At 41.9% G+C, this 18,494-nt stretch overlaps 1 protein-coding gene and 1 pseudogene across 1 annotated transcript; one reads left to right on the forward strand and one right to left on the reverse strand.

The window, feature by feature from the left end:
- The first annotated feature begins 663 nt into the window (after positions 1 to 663).
- LOC115140452 (glutaredoxin-related protein 5, mitochondrial-like) lies at positions 664 to 6,689 on the forward strand. Its single transcript, XM_029678783.2, has 2 exons — positions 664 to 1,098; positions 1,685 to 6,689. Exons 1-2 carry the CDS (start codon positions 798 to 800, stop codon positions 1,855 to 1,857), a joined length of 474 nt encoding a protein of 157 aa, XP_029534643.1. The 5' UTR covers positions 664 to 797; the 3' UTR covers positions 1,858 to 6,689.
- Positions 6,690 to 6,964: 275 nt separating this feature from the next.
- Positions 6,965 to 17,467, reverse strand: LOC115139184 (integrator complex subunit 9-like; annotated as a pseudogene).
- Positions 17,468 to 18,494: the final 1,027 nt, after the last annotated feature.

The raw sequence follows: 18,494 nt of genomic DNA on the forward strand, positions 1-18,494 counted from the left end.
ATGCAGTTGGACAGTGAAGATGAAGAGGATTTCCTTGCCAATCTATGATTCATCATATTTTCAGTACGTATGCAAGGAGTGGACTTTCTGGACCTGGCAGAGACACACAGCTACTGGTGGCAGTGTGCACTGCAGTGTGTGCGAGAACAGTGGCAATATCTGGAGGAAACCATTGAGCAGCTAGCCAGCCAAGCAGCACAACAACCTGGAGAGAGCTGGAGAGTGATGCCTAGCGCATACATCATTATTTGAGTTAAGTTGCTTGTTCAGTAAAATAGCATATATATCTTGTTATTAGCCTGTACCTATAATTGTTGATCAGTTAGGTAGCATGTTAACTAACTACCAATACACTGCTTAAAACTATAATTGTTCAGAATGTGTAGGTTTACTAGTTAAAAAGAAAATAAATCAAATGTAATAACATATTAATAATTCAATGTGTTGTGTTTAAAAATAAAAATGTGATCATAAAAAATGTGTTGTGTTTATATTACTTTTACAAATACAAATATATTATAATAAACAAACAAATCTAAACGAACAAATGTCAAATCATATTTTTCGCCGAGATGGCCAGTCAATAGGAGTAACGTTATTGTGTAATCTACGTAATGACGCTATTTTCGTTATTGCGTAATGGCGTCATCACCCAATGACATCACAACGTCATTTAGCAACTTTTAGCAACAAATCGACCTGCCTCTAGCAACTTTCCCTGAAAATTAGTTGGTAACACTGCTCCCGAGTGTGTGAAAGTGTCTCTGTCTGTTTATAACTTCCTTCAAACGAAGACAATGAACAACCTAATTCGGTCGACAGTTCGCTGTCTTCGGTTGAGTTCGTCGGTCTATCCACCGAAGCAAGTTGATGGACAACATGCATCGTTGGTGTCCTCGGCCCGGCTCATGTGTTCTGCGGCCTTTCAGAAAGACCTTGGTGATATGGTGAAGAAGGACAAGGTGGTGGTGTTTATGAAAGGGACGCCTGCCCAGCCAATGTGTGGTTTCAGTAATGCCGTGGTTCAGATACTGAGGATGCATGGTGTGAATGAATATGCTGCATATAACGTGTTGGATGACCAGGATCTCAGACAAGGTCAGTACAGCTCGCTACTTTTTACTTCAAAATACTAGCCTACATTTTTATCTCGATCGTTTTAACCTTGTAGTTAGTAACAATAGTTTAATTAAGATGACAGAAATTAACTATATGTGGCTGGCTGGCTGTATGTATGTATGCATGTATGTTATGTATGGTATGTATGGATGGATGGATGGATGGTACATCGACTTGTCCAAAAGTAGTTGTGCTCCTTTTCAAATCTAGCTAACTAGGTTCACAGTATTTTTTTATCAGTGTTTTGCAGCAAGGACAAAGAGGGTGTGGTTAATTTCAAACATTATACTACTTATGTACTGACATTTATTAGGCTTGTTATAGCAGTATGTTACTAGGTAGTCCCCTTACTTTTTACTGTGGCTGTTGCTATACAATGGGACTAGTAGAGACAACATTGTGTAACAGTCTATGAACATAAGGAAATGCTAACTTGCAACACAACAAGTGTGTGGAATGTCAGTTGGGGAACTGTTATTTTACAGCATCAGCATACTGCTGAAATTGGGCCATAATGGAAATTGTTAATAGTTACACATGTTAACTCTTTCTGTCTCTCTCACAGGAGTGAAGGACTTCTCCAACTGGCCCACGATCCCACAGATATTCTTAAATGGAGAGTTTGTGGGTGGCTGTGACATCTTCCTACAGATGCACCAGAATGGAGACTTGGTAGAGGAGCTCCAGAAGCTTGGGATCCGCTCTGCGCTGCTGGACGCTGAGAAAGAATCCAAGTAGACAAACCAGTCGGTCGGTTTCCAGTGTAGAGAAAGCTGGTGGTTGACTTAGCCCCATAACCCCCTAGGCACTTGTGTAGATCTTAGAAGATTTGTTATATGTACGTGAAAGCGCACCTTTTTCAGCCTCATACTGAATGTTTTCAGAAGACACTGGCATGGTGAAGCTACAAGCATGTTGTGCAGGTGGCTAAGAGCATTGTAACCCAAAAGGTTGCTTGTTTAAATTCCTGAGCCAACTAGGTGAGAAATCTGTCGATGTGCCCTTGAGCAAGGCCCTTACACCTAATTGCTCCTGAAAGTCGCTCTGGATAAGAGTGTCTGCTAAATGACTAAACTGTTCTGTACATAACCATCTATTTCAGATCTACAAAAGAGCCTGGGGGCTAAGGGTTGATTTGGGATTGGGCATATGAAATGTTGCCCCTTCCACAAGTCCTATAAGAAGGTGTGTAATACAATAGAACCTGCAGAAGACCAAACTGCCCTCAGGTGCCTAGGATATGAGATATCAAACCAGCCAGGGGATCCCTTCAAAACGTACTGCCTGTATACGTTTACTGTTTGACTGCATTATTCCACAAACATGTTCTCGCTAAAGCATTTAGAGCCGCTCAAATGCAACAATCCACATCTTTCCTTTCTTCCGCAATATGATCACTGATCCAGTTTAATTATATAGCGAGAAGTAGTGTGATGAAGCTTGCTTTTGTCAAGTCAATAGTCTCATGTGGAGGAAGGGAGAGTACACATTAAAACAATATTCAAACAGGACTACTAGACTTCCTGACAATCAGTACATCAACATTTCCATCTGCTGCATACATACATTTATGTTATCTAATGCTCATGTAGTACACTGTATATTTAAGATATTGTACATTGAAATATTATTACATATATTTTAGGTGCATGTAAACTCTCAATTAAATATTTTCCCACACAAATGGTCAGTGTTCTGGAAATTCTAGATTGTGAGTATGTTGCACTCTTTCCTCAGTGTGAGGAAAGTATTTTGTAGTTGACTTGTGTGCATGTGCAGCAGTCTAGTGCCCTTGTAACTATTGATGTTAATTTTGTTGGAGCTAGTTGTTGCTTTAGAGGTCATTGTGCCCTGCCTGGAAAATGATCTAGACTTACTTGGCCTATTTTCTCCACCTGGTCTCTCAGGAGGGTTTTCTCATTTGGGCAAAAGTCCATCTTTTTGCCGTGAACTGAAAACATAAGTGGTTGAGTGTGTCAATTTGTTGGTAGGCAAACAGTGTCTTCCTCGATAGCCACATTTCATTCAGAATACTTGTATCCTACCGTGGAAGAGTTTTGACACTTCCTCTTTGAATCAGCTTTTGTTTTGTCAGAGGAGTCATTTTTATTTTAACTTTACTTAACCAGATAGGCTAGTTGAGAAGTTCTAATTTAAAACTGCGACCTGACCAAGATAAAGCAAAGCAGTGTGACACAAACAACACAGTTACACATGGAATAAACAAAACATACAGTCAATAACACAATAGGGACAAAGGTCTATATACAGTGTGTGCAAATGAGGTAAGATAAGGGAGGTAAGGAAATAAATTGGCAATTTAGCAATTAAACACTGGAGTGATGTGCAGAAACAGAATGTGCAAGTAGAGCTACTGGGGTGCAAAGGAGCAAAAAAATAACAGTATGGGGATGAGGTAGTTAGATGGGCTATGTGCAGTGATCTGACAGCTGGTGCTTAAAGCTAGTGAGGGAGATATGAGTCCAGCTTCAGTGATTTTTGCAATTCGTTCTGGAAGGAAAGGCAGCCAAAATAAGTGTCGGGTTTGGGGTGACCAGTGAAATATACCTGCTAGAGCGTGTGCTACGGGTGGGTGCTGCTATGGTGACCAGTGAGCTAAGGCAGGGCTTTACCTAGCAAATACTTATATATGATCTGGAGCCAGTGGGTTTGGTGACGAATATGAAGCGAGGGCCAGCCAACGAGAGTATACAGGTCGCAGTGATGGATAGTATATAGGGCTTTGGTGACAAAACGGATGGCACTGTGATAGACTGCATTCAATTTGCTGAGTAGACTGTTGGAGGCTATTTTGTAAATGACATCGCCAAAGTCAAGGATCGGTTGGATAGTCAGTTGTACGAGGGGATGTTTGGCAGCATGAGTGAAGGATGCTTTGTTTTGCGAAATAATAATAATAATTTTGGATTGGAGATGCTTAATGTGAGTCTGGAAGGATAGTTTACAGTCTAACCAGACACCTAGGTATTTGTAAATGTCCACATATTCTAAGTCAGAACCGTCCAGAGTAGTGATGCTAGATGGGCGGGCAGGTGCTGGTAGCGATCGGTTGAAGAGCATGCATTTAGTTTTACTTGCATTTTAGAGCAGTTGGAGGCAACGGAAGGAGAGTTGTATAGCATTTGAAGCTTGTCTGGAGGTGAGTTAACACAGTATCCAAAGAAGGGCCAGAAGTATACAGAATGGTATCGTCTGCGTAGAGGTGGATCAGAGAATCACCAGTAGCAAGAGCAACATCATTGATGTATACAGAGAAAAGAGTCAGTCTGAGAATTTAACCCTGTGGCACCCCCATAGAGACTGCCAGAGGTCCGGACAACAGGCCCTCCGATTTGACACACTGAACTCTGTCTGTGAAGTAGTTGGTGAACCAGGCGAGGCAGTCATTTAAGAAACCAAGGATGTTGAGTCTCCCGAAAACAATGTGGTGATTGACAGAGTCGAAAGCCTTGGCCAGGTCGATGAATACAGCTGCACAGTATTGTCTCTTTTCGATGGAGGTTATGATATTGTTTAGGACCTTGAGCGTGGCTGAGGTGCACCCATGACCTGCTCGGAAACCAGATTGCTTAGCGGAGAAGGAACGGTGGGATTCGAAATGGTCGGTGATCTGTTTGATAACTTGGCTTTCAAAGACCTTAGAAAGGCAGGGTAGGATAGATATGTCTGTAGCAGTTTGGGTCTAGTGTGTCTCCCCCTTTGAAGAGGTTGATGACCGTGGTAGCTTTCCAATCTTTGGGGATCGCAGACAATACAAAAGAGAGGTTGACCAGGCTAGTAATAGGGGTTGCAACAATTTCAGCTGATCATTTTAGTAAGAGTGTCCAGATTGTCTAGTCCTGCTGATTTGTAGGGGTCCAGATTTTGCAGCTCTTTCAGAACATCAGCTATCTGGATTTGGGTGAAGGAGAAATGGGGAGGCTTGGGCAAGTTGCTGTAGGGGGTGCAGGGCTGTTGACCAGGGTAGGGGTGGCCAGGTGGAAAGCATGGCCAGCTGTAGGAAAATGCTTATTGAAATGCTCAATTATCATGGATTTATTGGTGGTGACAGTGGTTTCCTAGCCTCAGTGCAGTGGGCAGCTGCGAGGAGGTGCTCTTATTCTCCATGGACTTTAGTGTCCCAGAACATTTGGGAGTTTGTGCTGCAGGATGCACATTTCTGTTTGAAAAAGCTAGCCGTTGCTTACTGCCTGTGTGTATTGGTTCCTAACTTCCCTGAAAAGTTGCATATCGCGGGGGCTGTTTGATTCTATTTTAATTTTATTTTAATTGTTTTATTTTTTATTTCACCTTTATTTAACCAGGTAGGCTAGTTGAGAACAAGTTCTCATTTGCAACTGCGACCTGGCCAAGATAAAGCATAGCAGTGTGAACAGACAACACAGAGTTACACATGGAGTAAACAATTAACAAGTCAATAACACAGTAGGAAGAAAAAAAAGAAAAGGGGAGTCTATATACATTGTGTGCAAAAGGCATGAGGAGGTAGGCGAATAATTACAATTTTGCAGATTAACACTGGAGTGATAAATGATCAGATGGTCATGTACAGGTAGAGATATTGGTGTGCAAAAGAGCAGAAAAGTAAATAAATAAAAACAGTATGGGGATGAGGTAGGTAAAAAAGGGTGGGCTATTTACCGATAGACTATGTACAGCTGCAGCGATCGGTTAGCTGCTCAGATAGCAGATGTTTGAAGTTGGTGAGGGAGATAAGTCTCCAACTAATGCAGAATGCCACAGGATGTTTTTGTGCTGGTCAAGGGCAATCAAGTCTGGCGTGAACCACGGGCTATATCTGTTCCTGGTTCAACATTTTACAGAAGGAATGTGGCGTTGGTCAGCTTTAAGTCCCTTGGCTTGCACATCACTGACAATCTGAAATGGTCCATTCACACAAACAGTGGTGAAAAAACAACTCCCCTTCAACCTCAGGATGAAGAATTTCAAATGGGCCCTTAAGACCCTCACAAATTACAGATGCACCATAGAGAGCTTCCTATCAGGCTGTATCACCGCTTGGTACGGCAATTTCACCGTCCGCAACTGCAGGGCACTCCAGAGGGTGGTGCGGTCAGCTCAACGCATCACCGGGGTACACTGCCTACCCTCCAGGACCCGGGGTCACAGTAAGGCCAAGGATCTGTCACCCGAGCCACAGCCTGTTCACCCTGCTACCATCTAGAACATGGAGACGGTACAGGGGCATCCAAGCTGGTGTAAATAAAATGTGATTATAGAGCGTTTAAGCTATAACAATTGTTGTGAAATTAAGATTGAATTGTTACTGTAAATTGTGGAAATAATGCATAATGTAGAAGATTAAGATGTCCTGAAGTATTTGTAACACCTTGGCATTGAAGTGATGTATTTTGACTAAATGGAGCCTTGTCTCTAGCAGTGTACTATGGGAGCATGACCAAGCTGGTTTTCATGGCCTCCAAGTGGCAGTATACAGGAACTGCAATCAATAATAATGGAATCTCCCCAAATGACTTCTGTAAAGCATTGTCACTTACTCCTTGGTGGAATAAACAATCACCTTCTCACCTTTTGTTGACTTTCCCTGAGAGGCTCGAACAGGCTGGTTGAGGAGCTATAGGACAGGGTCATTATAATGGCTGGAATGTAATCATTGGACTTGTACCAAACGCATGGAAACATTTGACTCTGTTGCATTAGATTCAATGAGCCTGTCCTACAACTACCAGCCTCCTCTGGACTAGAATGAACAGTGTACATTTTCTACTGAATACAGGACTCTTCAGAAAGGATTTGAATATTGGGAATGGACATTTTCTTCTCTCAAATTGATGTGACTCACTTCTTTCCTAAATGTAGTTTATTACAAAATACTATTTTGCACATTGATATTACAAAAAGCACTATCTACATACAAGAAAACAAAAATGACATCACTAGCTGTACAAATGAGAGGAGACAAGTAGAGAAAGCCACTTCCAACGATTGGGAAAGTGGGTGTTTGAGATTGGTAAATCAGCTAACTGAACTGTGGTCAATCATAATAAGTAGTCATTCAGGATGCGAGCCAGATTTGTAGAACAGTCATTCTGTAGTCGCTGACTAATGTAGTCAATCTCAAACACGCACATGGAGGAATGGAAGCGGTGGCGTTGACGTCAGAGTTAGGGGGTTAAGGTTCATAAGGAAGCGCAGCATCAGATCCCTGAGAGCGGTGCAGAGCGGCTCGTTGTTGTTACACACGATGTGAGTCCCGTACTCCTCCAGCTGGATCAGTGTCCTCAGCCTGCAGGTGCAGAATGTGGCCCTCCGCAGTCTCCTCCACCTTCACTTCTGTGAGGCCGTGCTGGCAGGGAACAGGACACATTGATGCTAAATCCCAAAATAATTAACCGTAAGCCTAACTACATGTTTGCATATATGAAGAAACTGAATTGTAAGGCCGAATCTCTCCTAAGCCAATTGGAAGCTTGGAAGGAGAGCTACCACCATATTGTTGACATCAACCCCATCTCTTCAGAAATGCTGACGCCAATCAGTGTTCAGTGCTTTGAAGGTGTCCCTCTCACCTTATGTAACATGGCTAGGAAGGTTTCCAGGGGGTACAGCTCCACTAAGCAGGGGTTTGGGTGCCAGCACCTCTGGGGGCTCCTCCACTACATGGTTCCTCTTTTTACTGGGGGGCAGCAGAGGGGGCTTCGGAACCAGCTGGTATCACACAGACAAGATAGTTAATGTGGTGTGTCTGACATTTCCTTATTCAACGCTGCATACTCTCACACACTGACCTGTAGCATATGCTTGTTATCCTTGGACTGCAGAACTGCGGACACGGTTGCCACGGAGATGCCAGGTTTGATCTCAGAGGGCACTAGGGATTTGGCCAGCTGCAGTGGGACGACAGATAGGGGTTAGAGACTGTTTGGACAAATCCTAAACGACAACTCAATTCCCCATATAGTCCATACTACATTTGGCCAAAAGGGGTTAATGTATTGCTAGCCTCGATTTCCAGGCTTCCTCAAAACAGCAGAGTGATGAAGAACAAAACTTGGGAGAATGGTAATGCCAGTCTAGTGTGTTGCAACAGGCCCTACCTCTGGCAGTAGCTGGATGCGTTCCCAGCGGCGTCTGAAGGGCAGGCCCAGCACAGAGCAGCGGCGATAGGACATGGGAGGGGGCTGCAGCATCAGGTCAGAGCAGTGGGACTGGGTGTATTGCTCTGGATACACCACATGGAGAGGCTGTGAGGAGAGGTTATGGGCAAACAAGTCAAATAAAAGAGTCCAAGATGTTGTGTTACAAAGTGAGATTAAAATGGATGTCGTTTTTTTGTCAACGATCTACACAAAATACTCTGTCAAAGTGGAAGACAAATTCTAACCTTTTTTTATTAATGGAAAACAAAACACCAATATATCTTGATTAGATAACGTATTTACTCAGGGTGTTGAATACTTAAAATCACCTTTGGTAGCGATTACAGCTGTGAGTCTTTCTGGTTAAGTCTTAAGAGTTTTGCCCATTATTCTTTTGAAAATTCTGTCAAGTTGGTTGTTGATGTACTTTTTCCCCCTATTGCTAGACAGCCATTTCCAAGTCTTGCCATAGATTTTCAAGCCGATTTATGTCAAAACTGTAACTAGGCAACTCAGGAACATTCAATGTCATCTTGGTAAGCAACTCCAGTGCATATTTGGCCTTACTTTTTAGGTTATTTCTTTATGTAGTGTTGCGGTGTCTCGCTTGTCGTGATGTGTGTTTTGTCCTAGATTTTTAACCCCAGCTCCTGTCCCTGCAGGAGGCCTTTTGGGAGGCAGTCATTGTAAATAAGAATTTCTTCTTAACTGACTTGCCTAATTAAATAATGGTTAAATACAATTTAATCAAAATATTGTCCTGCTGAATGGTGGATTTTCTCCCAGTGTCTGTTGGAAAGCAAACTGAACCATGTTTTCCTCTATTCATTATTATTTTTTTTTTTTACTCCCTAGTCCTTGCAGGCAACACGCATACCCATAACATGATGCAGCCACCACCCTGCTTGAAAATATGGAGAGTGGTACTCAGTGATGAGTTGTATTTGCGTCAAACATAATGCTTTGTATTCGGGACAGAAAGTTAATTTCTTTGCCACATTTCTTGCAGTATTACTTTAGTGCCTTATTGCAAAAAGGATGCATGTTTTGGAATATTTTTATTCTGTACAGGTTTCCTTCTTTTCACTCTGTTTAGGTTAGTATTGTGGAGTAACTACAAGGTTGTTGATCTATCCTCGGTTCTCCTATCAAAGCCATTAACCTGTTTTAAATCACCATTAGTTTCATGGTGAAATTCCTAAGCGTTTTGCTTCCTCTCTGTCAACTGAGTTAGGAAGGACGCCTGTATCTTTGAAGTGACCAAAGTGTATGTGATAACTTCACCATGCTCAAAGGGATATTCAATGTCTGCTTTTTTAATTTGTTTTACCCATTTACTAAAAGGTACCCTTCTTTACGAAGCATTGGAAAACCTCCCTGGTCTTTGTCGTTGAATATATGCTTGAAATTCACTGCTAGACTGAGGGACCTTACAGATAATTGTATGTGTGGGGTACAGAGATGGGTTAGTCATTTTAAACACCATTATTGCACACAGAGTTAGTCCATGCAACTTATTATCTGACTTGTTCAGCAAATGTTTACTCCTGAAGTTATTTATGCTTGCCAAAACAAATGGGTTGAATACTTATTAGCTCAAGACATTTCAGCTTTTCAATTTTTATACATTTGTTATGGCAAGCCTAAAACATAATTCCACTTTGGCATTATAGGGTATTGTGTGTAGATCAGTGACACAATCTAAATGTAATCTATTTGAAATTCAGGCTGTAACACAACAAAATGTGGAACATGTCAAGGGGTGTGAAAACTTTCTGAAGGAACTATACATGTATAAGAGCAGTGCCTTCCTTATAAAAGTTCCAGGTGTGTATTGAGTACCTGGACCTCCGTGAGCAGCTTGGAGACCTGGTGGAAGTTGAGGCGAGTATCGATGGGACAGTACACACACTTCATGGCCAGTGGCTGGTACGGGGCTACCGCATTCAGGTAGGATGCATCCAGGAAGTCTGGTTCTGTGGGAGTAAGATAGAACCATCTAAAAAAACATTCATAGTTCAGTAGACCACATATTTGGAACCATGGGATCTAACCTTCTGTTTTATATCGTCTAATGGTATTCGAACAATGGAACAAAGTTTTAATGACAGGTCAAGTCTCTTGTGACAGACCAGCTAGCGCAGGATTTGGTTTTGGGTTCTGAGATTAGGGACAGGTTACCATGGTTGGTAAACTTGCCATGTTCTGGTACAGTTGTGCTCACCAGTGGAGATGATAGAGTTGAGGCTGGATTTGCCCCACAGTTCCATAAAGTGCACCACGTCCCCGAAGCGAAGAGACGGGTGCCCGTTGAACACCACACACGGCTGCCGGAACTCACTACTGAAGTCGCCATGGATACTAGGGTAGTGCTTTAACTTGTTGGTCTGGATCAACTGAGAGATACATAGACAGAAAGACAGACAAGTGTCTGAGATAGGCCAACATACAACTATAGCTAAATTATCAAATGAACAGTGTCCAAAAATCTGATAGATTGAGTAAATTAAAGATAAAACGGTAAAATATGGTGCAATGTCATTTCAATTGGCACCAACTCTCTTTAAAACAAATCAATTTAAAGACCAGCAGCCTTACCTCAGAGTGAGGGAAAGGAGGTTCTGGAAGGTATACCTTAGACTGCTTATAAATCCTTCCAGAAGATAAGAAAAAGGGGAAAAGACTGGGTGTCACATCTCCACAGGCCAGCGGCAGGTCTGCTACCAACAGTAAGTTTTAATTTAACCCATTTATGCAGAGCCCACTGTAAATATTGGTACAGCGAAGTCTTCTTTTGGCTCTATACTCCAAAAGTTTGAATTTGAAACGATGACTATGAGGTTAAAATGCAGCCTGTGAGCTTTCATTTGAGGGTATTTTTATACATATCAGGTGAGTCGTGTAGACATTACAGCACTTTATGTACATAGTCCACCCATTTCAGGGGACCAAAAGTTTTGGGACAAATTAACTTATGTCTGTTGAAGTAGTAAAACATATTTGTTCCCCGTTTCTAATGGTAAATAAATGTGTCATGTTGGAGTCTCTTATTGTAAATAAGAATATAATATGGAGCATATGCTGCAGATGTGCATGTAGGTTGTGTGTGTGAGAGTATGGAAACGTCAGACACACAAATATCAAATCTAATTTTATGTCACATACACATGGTTAGCAGATGTCTCGTCATTGTTGGTAATCAAGCATACCACTGTAGTGTTGTCTGCAAACTTGATGATTGAGTTGGAGGCGTGCATGGCCATGCAGTCATGGGTGAACAGGGAGTACAGGAGAGGGCTGAGAACGCACCCTTGTGGGGCCCCGGGTGGAAATGTTGTTTCCTACCCTCACCACCTGGGGGGCGGCCCGTCAGGAAGTCCAGGACCCAGTTGCACAGGGTGGGGTCGAGACCCAGGGTCTCGAGCTTAGTAACACGTTTCGAGGGTACTATGGTGTTAAATGCTGAGCTGTATTCGATGAACAGCATTCTTACATAGATATTCCTCTTGTCCAGATGGGTTAGGGCAGTGTGGAGTGTGATTGCGATTGCGTCATCTGTGGACCTATTGGGGCGGTAAGCAAATTGGAGTGGGTCTAGGGTGACAGGTAGGGTGGAGGTGATATGGTCCTTGACTAGTCTCTCAAAGCACTCCATGATGACGGAAGTGAGTGCTACGGGGCGATAGTCATTTAGCTCAGTTACCTTTGCTTTCTTGGGAACAGGAACAATGGTGGCCCTCTTGAAGCATGTGGGAACAGCAGAGTGGGATAGGGAGAGATTGAATATGTCCGTAAACACTCCAGCCAGCTGGTCTGCGCATGCTCTGAGGACGTGGCTGGGGATGCCGTCTGGGCCTGCAGCCTTGCGAGGGTTAACAAGTTTAAATGTTTTACTCACATTGGCTGCAGTGAAGGAGAGCACGCAGGTTTTGGTAGCGGGCCGTGTCGGTGGCACTGTATTGTCCTCAAAGCGAGCAAAGAAGTTTAGTTTGTCTGGGAACAAGACATCGTGGTCCGCATTTGGTTAGATCCCCTCCAAAAATGCTAACCTTCCCAGTTATTGTAATGGTGAGTGGTTAGCATATCTAAGGGATATGATATTTTTGCGTCCAACTTTCTCACTCATTATTATCCACGATTCATTCAGAATGATCAGTAATCATGGTAGCCTCCACATTAATGTAGAAGTCTTTAGAAACATTCTATTTACAATAAAAGTTACTCCAAAATGATACATTAATTTCATTACCAGCTTGATGTAGTCATTAAATGACATTTAATGATATGGGACCAAATACTAAACTTTTTACTACACATAAATGAATTTGTCCCAATCATTCTGGCCCCATAAATTGAGAGGGGGGAGGCCTATGTACAAAAACTGCTGATATTTCTAAACTGTTCAAATTAGAGTAGACAGTCTGCACTTTAACGTCATAGTCATTATTTGATTTGAACTTTTGGAGTACAAAATAAAAAAATACTGTCTCAATAATTATGGAGGACACTGTAGGTTAGAGTCATTAACACTGTAGGTTAGAGTCATTAACACTGTAGGTTAGAGTCATTAACACTGTAGGTTAGTCTCATTAACACTGTAGGTTAGAGTCATTAACACTGTAGGTTAGAGTCATTAACACTGTAGGTTAGAGTCATTAACACTGTAGGTTAGTCTCATTAACACTGTAGGTTAGTCTCATTAACACTGTAGGTTAGTCTCATTAACACTGTAGGTTAGAGTCATTAACACTGTAGGTTAGAGTCATTAACACTGTAGGTTAGAGTCATTAACACTGTAGGTTAGAGTCATTAACACTGTAGGTTAGTCTCATTAACACTGTAGGTTAGAGTCATTAACACTGTAGGTTAGAGTCATTAACACTGTAGGTTAGAGTCATTAACACTGTAGGTTAGTCTCATTAACACTGTAGGTTAGAGTCATTAACACTGTAGGTTAGTCTCATTAACACTGTAGGTTAGAGTCATTAACACTGTAGGTTAGTCTCATTAACACTGTAGGTTAGAGTCATTAACACTGTAGGTTAGTCTCATTAACACTGTAGGTTAGTCTCATTAACCCTGTAGGTTAGTCTCATTAACACTGTAGGTTAGTCTCATTAACCCTGTAGGTTAGAGTCATTAACACTGTAGGTTAGTCTCATTAACACTGTAGGTTAGTCTCATTAACCCTGTAGGTTAGTCTCATTAACCCTGTAGGTTAGAGTCATTAACACTGTAGGTTAGTCTCATTAACCCTGTAGGTTAGTCTCATTAACCCTGTAGGTTAGTCTCATTAACACTGTAGGTTAGTCTCATTAACCCTGTAGGTTAGTCTCATTAACCCTGTAGGTTAGTCTCATTAACCCTGTAGGTTAGTCTCATTAACACTGTAGGTTAGAGTCATTAACACTGTAGGTTAGTCTCATTAACACTGTAGGTTAGTCTCATTAACCCTGTAGGTTAGTCTCATTAACACTGTAGGTTAGTCTCATTAACCCTGTAGGTTAGAGTCATTAACACTGTAGGTTAGTCTCATTAACCCCGTTTTCTCATTAACACTGTAGGTTAGTCTCATTAACCCCGTTTTCACACAGTTTTTATGAGTAAAGTAATTCCATATATTTAAAAAAATCACGACAGCTGTGATGGAAACAGGAAGTTTTGGTACAATTTTATAAAAGCCGACAGATAATTTGTTCATTTGAAATGGTGGGATCTTTTTGTGTCAGTATAACGTATATGAGAAATGGCGGTGGAAATGATTATATCAAATATTGATTTATTGAACTATCATATCGACGTAAACTTGGGAGTCAGGCGATGATGTGGTGTGTGGTCCTCCCACTAGGACTCGGGAAACCATGCAGTTTATTAAGATACAGATTAAATAAGTTATGATGAACTTCACAGGGTGGTGAAGTGTACGGTGATCTTGATGCTCCTTTCCAATAAATATTGAGGGTCAGATTCTTGTGACATGATGATCGATGCTTGACTGCTGTTTCACAAATAAAAATATTCTGTCTCTTCTCCATAATAATGTCATCATGTAGACTAGCCTACCTGCACTGTATCTGCCAGCTGTTGGCTAGAGAGCACATATCAAGACCAGAGTAAGACACATTTGCTATTTAATGCAACAGTTTGTGACAAAAACTATTGGTAGTTTACTTTTATTCAGTACACGAAAACTTCAGCTAAAAAGTACATTTTGTGTGCACTATGTCATCACGCACTGATTTTTATCTGGCAACAAGTTTGTTTGGTGGAAACGCCACTGGTGGGGAAATTGGCATTTTTTCTTTATGTGGATTTTTTAATATTCGCATGAAAATCTGTCATCAAGTGGATCGAAACCAAGCTAGTGAGATTTAAAAAAAATCTATTTTACAAGAGACCTGTTTGAGATAGTAGTAGTCAAATCCACAGATGGCTCAAAAATCACAGGTCATAGAAATAGAATCGTAGAATCATTTTAATTCTATGGCTCTGGAACTCACCACTCTGCGAAAATCTGTGAGAACTCTAGAGAGCTGTTGGCCACAGGCGAGATAAAGTAGAAGGGGGTGGAGCCCAGGTTGGCGTTCTCTATGAACTGGTAAAGACACTCAAAGAGATCATAGATCACCCCACCAGCACGTTGCCCCCTGCACGGATCGTCATGGCTACAAGCACAACAGACTGTTTGGTCAGACACAACACCATATGTCAACCTGTAATTAGTTTCATGTGTACATATCTAAAGACATAGAATTTCGCTACATTTCAAACCTGTTTCTAAACGTTTTTAGTCTCCACTTCTATCTTACATATGAATTCAATTTTGAATGCACTGTGTTTTTATGGGTACTATGCAAGATTCCAAAGATTAGGTAATTGTACTGTTGATAGCGCTATGAACATATAGCCAATGACTATAGGAGTTGGCGAGACAGCACAAACAGATTTGGGACCAGGACACAACATACCTAGGTTACTGCAGAAGTCCCCTAGCATGCCATCTGGGTTGGCATCTGTGTGAGGCCAGTCAGAATAAGAACATCACAGCGCTCTGATCCATGGGCTGTGGATGTTTGGTGAGGAGGGAGGAGCCAGAGACATAGGAAACCTTCTCATAATGTGATTGGATGATCCAGTTAGAGCAACCCAATGAGTAGCCAGAGCTCAGTGGTGTGACCTGCACGGCACCAAACAGCTCCTGGAGAGAGAAATGATAGAAGACACACGTTAGCTTTAGTTATTAGATGAATTAATGCGTATGTGTGTTTGAATTATAGTGCACAAGACAGACTTCTTACTACTTTCTGCGAGTAGCCAACGAGTTGCACCTTGCTGAGAGCAGAGTTGACATCCTGAATACTGTAGCATCTCTTCCAAGTCGACACTTCTACAGCATCCTTCAGCGGGCTGGGAAGCAGCCTAAAAATAAATAGTCTCAAAATGGTTTTTCTCATGAAAATAGTATGCTCTCAGTTTGTGAATTACAAGTATAACATAAGCTGACAAATCCTAAACTAATTTGTGCAGGGCATTGGTCTGGCAGGTCACCTTTGGATTTCCTTATTCTTCCAGCAGGTGGCAGACTGGGCCTTGGGAACTCTCTCCATGAAGTTCACCAGCTCCTCCATCAGAAATGTAAGGACAGATAGGTAGAATCAGCCAGATGCTATCCAGAACAGTTTTTAGGCTTATTCAATCCCTTCTAAGATCCCCTTGTCATTTTTTCTGGAATGTTGACATTCTAATGGTTTTAGAATGTGAATTGCTAGAATCACATTCTTGAATCATTACATTTTCCTGCAATGATGCTAATCGAAGTGATTCTATAATGTGTTTTTAAAATGTCAATTGCATTTTTCTGGAATGTTGCCAATTCTGGTGATTCTAGAATGTCGCAGATGATTCTAGTCACATCAAGTCACCCTCTCTACCTGCCGATCTGCAGCATTGGCTCTGTGGCATACACGTTCCCAGTGAAGCCTGTGTGCTCCGTGATGTAAGGCAGGGCCATCATGCAGTGGTAGTTGGAGATCAGGATGACGTCTATGGTGGACAGGTCCAGCAGCTCTTTCTGAGTGAGGAGGATGGACAAGGATGCGAAAAGCAAGACCAATATATCACCACATTATCAGACAATGTTACCCACAGTGGCTTCTAGTGCCCAGGTTAATTTAATGCATAGGTTGATGGTTGGAATTATATCCAGGTATACATTACCTCAGGGAGACAGAACTCTGGCTCTGAGTCCACAAAGATGCGCCCTGCACACTACTTCAGCTCCTGAAGGTAGACGTGTGCAGGAATGTTGGTAAACTCAATTCATGAATAAATCCACAAGACAAACAATATGTGACCTCATACCTTCTCAAGGTTAATCATGCTGTCTTTAAACACCCATCCTGGGAGCTTGGAAAGCCTTGGGCTGGAAAATATACAGGGTACCCTCATCATCATGGCATGGCACTTGTTGGGGCAAATATCTCTATTCACAGTAAATGTCTTTGCAACGTTAACCTAAGGAAGAAATACAGTATAAAGGAGGAATAACCCCGATGCATACTGAAGTGTGGCCGATGTACAACTGCCTTCTTGTTAACATCACTTCTGTCTCACCTGTGTACCAGAGGCAGTGGTAGAAACTGTAGCACAGATGTGGTGTCCAGTCCACAGTCCAACATGATTGTGGTGGATTTGAATTTTAGGACATTGCAAGGCAGTGTGGGGTGACCTGACAGACAGTACTGAATGGAAGAGATGCTACACATGTCATCTCTCAACAGGCATGATAACAAGTTAGCTAAAACAACAATAGCAACTTGCATAGCAAATGCAACAGAATAAAACGCAGCGATACTGTCTTGTCAATGATTGGTTGCTGGCTTGTCAGTGTTCAAAAACTTGCAAATGTATGATAGCTAGCTAGCGTGGCAGCCATGGCTAACGACAAACGATTTAAAAAAAACTATTGTAACGTTAGTTGGCGAGCCTAGGCAAGTAACGTTTACCATATCAATCAACTACATTACTTGGCATACCAAAAAAATAGCGTATCAGTTATGGGGTAAATTCTCGCCTCTCCGTGTTAAATCAACTCACCAATTTCATATTTATCTCAAGTTCATCTTCAGCATGTCAGCATTGTGGACACAAACGCCGAGTTTACCACGGAGTTTCTAAACTCAGAGGCACAACGAGAGACTTCTGGGACAACTTGCAAAACAAAGCTAAGCAGACCAGACTGGGGTTTTAGAAGTCAACGAGAGAAGTGAACCATTCTTACTTGGTTGTTAAGTTTCTCGAAATCTATAGGTACAATCTAGATTCTAACCAAGGTATTAAGTAGATCAACATGTTATTACTCCAATCTCGTGAAAAAGACAAACTAACATGTTTTCATTTGAGTAAAAAACAACTTTATTTCGAAGGAGTGCCTTTGATTTGAAGGTCTGTACATGCAAAGTTCGGCGTGAGACGACCGTTAGACTCGAATGTTTCTGCATATCTTCTTACTGTACTGTCTTTAGTCTTACTTCTGGACTACCCACATATAGTGATAGAGGCCTCTAGTGGCCAAAAGGCTGTTATAAACTGGGTGGTTCGAGCCCTGAATGCTGATTGACTGACAGCCGTGGTATATCAGACCGTATACCATGGGTATGACAAAACAATGCTTTTTACTGCTCTAATTACTTGGTAACTGGTTTATAATAGCAATAAGGCACCTCTGGGGATTGTGATATATTGCCAATATACCACATCTAAGGGCTGTATCCAGGCACTCCGCAGTGTGTTGTAAGTAAGAACAGCCCTTAGCCGTGGTATATTGGCTATAGACCACACCCCCTCGTGCCTCATTGCTTAATTTTACCATGGTCAGCACAATTGAGGGCTTCCACCATTTAAAGTAGTCAAAGTCGTCAACTGGGTGGGGATTAGCCTCAATGACGCTGCCCATGCTGTCACAGACGGTGGCAGGGTAGCCTAGTGGTTAGAGCGTTAGATTAGTAACCGGAAGGTTGCAAGTTCAAATCCCCGAGCTGACAAGGTACAGGCAGTTAACCCACTGTTCCTAGGCTGTCATTGAAAATAAGAATTTGTTCTTAACTGACTTGCCTAGTTAAATAAAGGCAAATAAATAACATACATTATAATGGCACAGATATAAAGATGAGTTCTCTAACTCAGTGTTTCCCAGCCTGGTCCTCCAGTACCCCCATTGGCATTGTTGTTGTT

The sequence above is a fragment of the Oncorhynchus nerka genome, linkage group LG13, assembly GCF_034236695.1.
Source record: "Oncorhynchus nerka isolate Pitt River linkage group LG13, Oner_Uvic_2.0, whole genome shotgun sequence".
NCBI classification, from domain to species: Eukaryota; Metazoa; Chordata; class Actinopteri; order Salmoniformes; family Salmonidae; genus Oncorhynchus; species Oncorhynchus nerka.

Coding starts and splice junctions, on each gene's coding strand:
- LOC115140452 (XM_029678783.2), top strand. CDS start 798: ATGAACAACCTAATTCGGTCGACAGTTCGCTGTCTTCGGTTGAGTTCG. Junction 1,099..1,684: donor TGACCAGGATCTCAGACAAG/GTCAGTACAGCT, acceptor TCTCTCTCACAG/GAGTGAAGGACTTCTCCAAC.